Here is a 6000-nt window from a genome sequence, read left to right as displayed (position 1 = left end):
ACCAAAAAAAAAAAAGAGTTTGAGAAGTTAGAGGGTTGATATGTTGTGGGGTTGTTAACCAATGTCATAAAACAACATGTGTACTTCTGTTTCATGAGAAACTATTTGCTCTGTAAGCCTTCACCTGAAGTACAATAAAAAATAAAATAAAATAAAATAAATTTTTTTTCACCCAACACACTACATCCTACTGGCCAACTCTGTCTGCTGAAATGTTGGGAGTCTCTGGGCAGTATTAGCCACCCTGGAAACCAGAAAAAACTATGGCACCTACTTGATCTCAGACTGTCCACACGGCCTCTTCCGACCGAGGTTGAGCAGGTCTTTGCCATATTTCTCTTCAACTGCTGCCCTAAGGGGAACAGAAGAGAGGGTGATGAGTCCTTCTCAGGGATGACTCATAGCTAAGACACACATGGCACTCCCCTTGAAGACAACTGCACCTTTGACAGTAGATGCTCAGCTATAATGACATTCTCTAAACTGCAGTCCTCTAACTTACAAAAAGACCAGAAGATCTCCATATACACGGTCGTCTTCGCCAGCTAGAGGTTCACACCATGGACTCTATAGCAAAACCGGGCATAGCTCCCTAGACACCACAGGTTATTATTTTACAAACTATTTTTTTTTATTGTACTTTAGGTGAAGGTTTACAGAACAAATAGTTTCTTTTTAAACAGTCAGTACACATATTGTTTTATGACATTGGTTAACAACCCCACGATATGTCAACCCTCTCCCTTCTCGGCCTTGGAGGACCTTTTTTTTTTGGGGGGGGGGTGGAAATATACATAGCCAAAGATACACCATTTCAAAAATTTCTACGTGCACAATTCAGTGATGTCGATTACGTTCTTCCAGTTGTGCTGCTATTCTCACTTTAAATGAAGGTTTACAGAACAAAATAGTTCCTCATTAAACAGTTAGTACACATATTGCCCTATGACAATGGTTAACAACCCCACTACATGTCAACACTGTCTTACTCAACCTTGGGTTCTCTATCACCGGCTTTCCTGTCCCCTTCTGCCTTTTAGTCCTTGTACAGATAATTTTTCAAAACCATCATCCAAGAATTAAAAAGAAAAAGGTGGGGTAGAGATATTTCCATCAAATGCTATACCCCTAAGGCCCAACCTTCCTCCCATCTTCCCTAAGCCTGCCCTTTCAGTTCAAATACACATGTAAACTGTGCCAGAAAGAGTGGGAACTTCAGAATATAAACTCTACAGTTGCTATGTCTCACAAAAACAGCTGATTGTTACTCAGTGTTGCACGAATCTAAAGCAATAAACATTCTCTGCCCCCACTCCATGTTCTCTGTCACCATATCCACTTTTTGTCCCAGCCTTAATCTTATCTGAACTATATTACTAGTTTAAGGCACTTTACGCTAGTCTAAGGAGCCCTGGTAGCACAATGGTTAGGCTCTTGGCTGCTAACCAAAAGGTTGGCAGTTTGAACTCACCAGAGGCTCGGCGGGAGAAAGACCTGGTGATTTGCTCCCATAAAGATTACAGCCTAGAAAAGCCTATAGGGCAGTTCTACTCTGTCACATGAGTCGCTATGAGTCAACAATAACAACAACACGCTAGTTGTCTTAGTTATCTAGGGCTGCTGTAACAGAAACACCACAAGTGGATGGCTTTAACAAAGAGAAATTTATTCTCTCACAGTCTAGAAGGCTAGAAGTCCAAATTCAGGGCACCAGCTCCAGGGGAAGGCTTTCCTTCTGTGTCAGTTCTGGGGGAAGGTGCTTGTCATCAATCTTCCCCTGGTCTAGGAGCTTCTCAGTGCAGGGACTCCAGGTTCAAAGGACATGCTGCTTCTGGTGCTTCCTTCTTGGTGGCATGAGGGCCCTCTCTTCTCAGTTCGCTTCTCTCTTTTATATCTCATAGAGATTGTCTGAAGACACAACCTAATCATGGACATTGTGTCTTGCCTCATTAATATAACTGCCTCTAATCCTGCCTCATCAATATCATAGAGATTGGGATTTACAACACATAGAATACTCACATCAGGTCACAAAATGGTGGACAAATACACAATACTGGGAATTATGGCCAAGCCAAGTTGAGACACATTTTTGGGAGAAAAAACTCAATCCATAACACTAGTCTACCCCACTTTCTTTAAAATCTTAAAAATTATACAAGTAATAAATGAATACATTCTCACTGCAAAAGATTCAAGCAACACAAAACTATATAGAACAATACACAAAGGTGCCCCTTCATGCTCTTCTCCAATTCCACTTCTTTCCCCAGGGATAGTCACTGTTTATTTGACACAGGAAAAATCACTTCCTAATTGACCCTTCTAAGGTTAAGAAAAGTTTATGAAAATGATTAAGAGGATACTTGCTTCAGGCTTAGACTGTTTTAGATGTTTGACAGCACCCTGTGGAGAATGAGATGATTAGCACTATTGCCCACTTCCCGTATCCTTAAAAAGAAAGGAAGTTGTAATGGGATGCCATCACTATCAACCGTCTTGAGTATAAAAGAGGGATGTTGGTCCCCGCAAAGAAGGAGGAAAAATGGCCAGCTTCTCTCTCTGTCCACCCCTCCTAAGACACATAGTACCATGGATTGAATTGTGTCCCCCTGAAACATGTGTTGTAAATCCTAACTTCTATGCCTGTGGTTATAATCCCATTTGGGAATGGACTGTCTTTATTATATTAATGAGACAGGATTAATGTAGGGTGTGTCTTGAGTCACTCTCTTTCAAGATATAAGAGATTAAATAAGAGAACAGAAACAGAGATGAGGTAAGATAAATGCCAAGACATATGGAGATCTCCAAGGAACTAGAAAGCAGAAGCTGAAGAGACGAAGACCTTCCTCCAGAGCCAACAGAGAGAAAAAGGCTTTCCCTAAAACCAATGTTCTTAATTTAGACTTTTAGCTTTCTAAACCATGAGAAAATAAATTTCTGTTTGTTAAAGCCATCCACTTGTGGTATTTCTGTTATAGCAGCACTAGACAGAAGCTGGTACTGGAAGAGTGGGGTGCTGCTCTAACAGATACCTAACATGTGGAAGCGGTTTTAGAATTGGGTAATGGGTAGAAGCTGGAAGAGCTTTAAGGTGCCTAATAGTAAAAGCCTAGATTGCCTTGAAGAGACTGTTGGTAGAATTATGGACATCAAAGATGATTCTGGTGGGGGCTCAGAAAGAAGTGAGGAAGGCTATAGAGAAAGTCTCTATCATCTTATTACATATGACACCAGCAAGAGAAAGTTGCCAGAAATGTGGACATTAAATGTGCTTCTGGTGAGGTGTTAAAAGAAAATGATGAATATGTGATTATACAATGGAGGAAGGGTGATGCTTTTTATGCAGTGGCAAACAACTTGTCTGAACTATGTTCAAATGTTTGCTGGAAGGTAGAACTTGTAAGTGATGAAATTGGATATTTGGCTAATGAGATTTCTAAGCAAGATCTTAAAGGGGGCGCATGGTAAAATGCAAGAGGAAAGAGATAGACTTAAAAATGAACTGTGCAAAATGAAAACACAATTTAAAGATCTGGAAAATTTTGTTGTACAAACTAAGGACACATGTCCTAGGATGTTCACCAAGGACGCGGCTACACAATCTTTTGTTAAAGAGATTAAGCTTATGACTGATGGATCTAACTACCACAGCAGAAAACCTATCAGCTTAGACTGAAGGGGACAGAGAAAGAACGAAAAGAAAGAACGTTGTTTGCCTCTTGGAATTCTACAGGCAAGAAACAGACCAAAGGAGCTACATCTGTTGTCCTCCAAGAAAAGATAAGGATCATCCCTGAAACAGCACAGAGGTCAACATAACTGTTGGAAGGGGCATGGGAAGCAGGGCCTTCTTGGTTTCAAAGGATGGGGCTATGGTCTCCTGGACCTCAAAGGGTGGGGCCACAGCCTCCCAGGTTTCAAAGAGTCTGATTTTCACCAACTCGGTTCTGGAGTGTGGGGCTGCCATTAAGGTGTGTCAGGGGAATGGGGTTGCTGCCCAAAGTTGAGGGGGTGGGACTGCCAGAACCAAGGGGATAGGGTCATCACTCAGATGGACTAGGAGAATGAGGCCACCCAAAGCTGACGGAGTAGAGTTGCCATCCCAGTGGGCCTGGAAGGTAGGGCTGAAGCCCAGAGCCAAGGGGCCTCCACCCAGAATCCAGAGGGCATGGCCAACACCCACAGTCTGGAGGATGGGGCCATTACCCAGATGTTCTCAGAGAGGTGAGGATTATTTTCAAGGTTTGAGAGCTAATGTAAATTGTTCTGCTGGGTTTTAGACTTGCTTGGTGCCCTTATCCCTTCTTTCCCTCCAGTTGCTCCCATTTGTAATGGAAATGCCTACCTTGTGTGCATTCCACCATTGTACTTTGGAAACAGATAACTTGCAGTCTGATTTTACAGGTTTACAGATAAAGCAGAATTTTGCCCCAGGATGGAATACATCTAAAGTCTCACCCATATTTGAGTTAGATGATTTGGAAGATGAGATTTTGGACTTGGAGTTGATTTAAGACTTTTGCAATGATGTGATGGGGTCAATGTGTTTTGCATGTGGCAAGGACGTGAATTTTGGGGGGCCAAAGGGTGGAATGTTATGGATTGAATTGTGTCCCCCAAACATATGTGTTGTAAATCCTAACCTCCATGCCTGTCATTATAATCCCATTTAGAATGGATTGTCTTTGTTATGTTAATGAAACAAGATTAATGCAGGGTATATCTTGGGTCAATCTTTTTGTTTAATTTTTTATTGTACTTTAAATGAAGGTTTACAGAGCAAATAGTTTCTCATTAAACAACTAATACACATACTGTTTTGTGACATTGGTTGCCAACCCCATGACATGTCAACACTACCCTTGTCGACCTTGGGTTCCCCATTACTAGCTTTCCTGTCCACTCCTGTCTTCTAGTCCTTGCCCCTGGGCTGGTGCGCCCATTTAGTCTCGTTGCCTTCCCCTAGAGCTAATGCTCTGAGTTGAAACTTCTAGCCTCATAAACTGTGAGGAAATAAATTTCTGTTTGTTAAAGCCATCCATTTGTGCTATTTCTGTTATAGCAGCACTAAATAACTAAGACACACAGCATGGCAGTGTTCCAGTCCCCTCAGATCTTTGTAATAGCTCAAAGACAGAGGCCTTATTATAGAGGGCTAGGCAACCAGTGTGATAAGTTGGATCATTACCTAATATTCTCTTGAGAAGAAAATAGAGAGACTTTATTGAAAACACTCTGATGTCTCCAGGTTCTGAACTTGTCATTCACTGCCTCACAACTAGAGCCTGTTAATTTTTTTGGGTACTGGTAAGGGTCCTGATCTTTGGCCAAAATCCCCCCTCAAGCACTCCTTCATCCAGAAATGGACTATTCTGGATGAATAAGATTTTCCACAAAACTAACTTACCCCATTAAGTATAGAATAAAAAAAAAAAAAAAACTTATCCACTAAAAAAAGAAAAGAAAGAAAATCCTCTAAACCATGCCAGTTTCCCATGAACCACCAAGCTCTGCTGCCTGCTGTCCATTCTAAAATCTGCCCTCCACACTTCCCACAACTCCCTCACCCTCAGCCAGCTCCGAATCAGGGTCTGCCCACCTCTCATTCCTGCCTCCCAGCCAGGGGCTGATTACCCAGTAAGCAAGGTAAGCACAGGTTTACTTGTGCTTACTTACTAATCTATCGTGAAAAATTTCACATGGGTTTCACCACATCTTTATGAAATTGGTCACTACAGATTAGTAAATTAACACAAGTAAACCTGTGCTTACCTTGCTCACTAGGTAGGTAATCCATCCCTATCAGGGACTGTAAATTTGAAAAGAGGCTTTGATTCTGTAGGAAGGTGCTGTAGCGCTGGGAGAGATACAGATTCCAGCCATACCTAGAAGCAGAATCTTTGATGATGTGGTGAAAAATGTGAAACTGTTCATTAAAAATGATCTGGTAAGCAAGGTAAGCACTATGCTTACCTTGCCTATTGGATAATCCAC

The 6000-nt window shown here is 41.7% G+C and overlaps 1 protein-coding gene across 6 annotated transcripts in view; it reads right to left on the bottom strand.

The window, feature by feature from the left end:
* Positions 1–6000, bottom strand: part of PSTPIP2 (proline-serine-threonine phosphatase interacting protein 2) — an 81188-nt gene that overhangs the window by 37134 nt on the left and 38054 nt on the right. For all 6 annotated transcript variants that reach the window (XM_023735386.1, XM_023735388.1, XM_023735384.1 and 3 more), the window contains one exon: positions 275–352. In XM_023735386.1, the coding sequence (XP_023591154.1) occupies positions 275–352 (78 nt within the window). The remainder of the gene's footprint in view (positions 1–274; positions 353–6000) is intronic.

The sequence above is a fragment of the Trichechus manatus genome, unplaced genomic scaffold (genome assembly GCF_000243295.1).
Source record: "Trichechus manatus latirostris isolate Lorelei unplaced genomic scaffold, TriManLat1.0 scaffold00078, whole genome shotgun sequence".
Lineage (NCBI taxonomy): Eukaryota > Metazoa > Chordata > Mammalia > Sirenia > Trichechidae > Trichechus > Trichechus manatus.
This window is presented reverse-complemented; position numbering and strand designations above follow the sequence as displayed.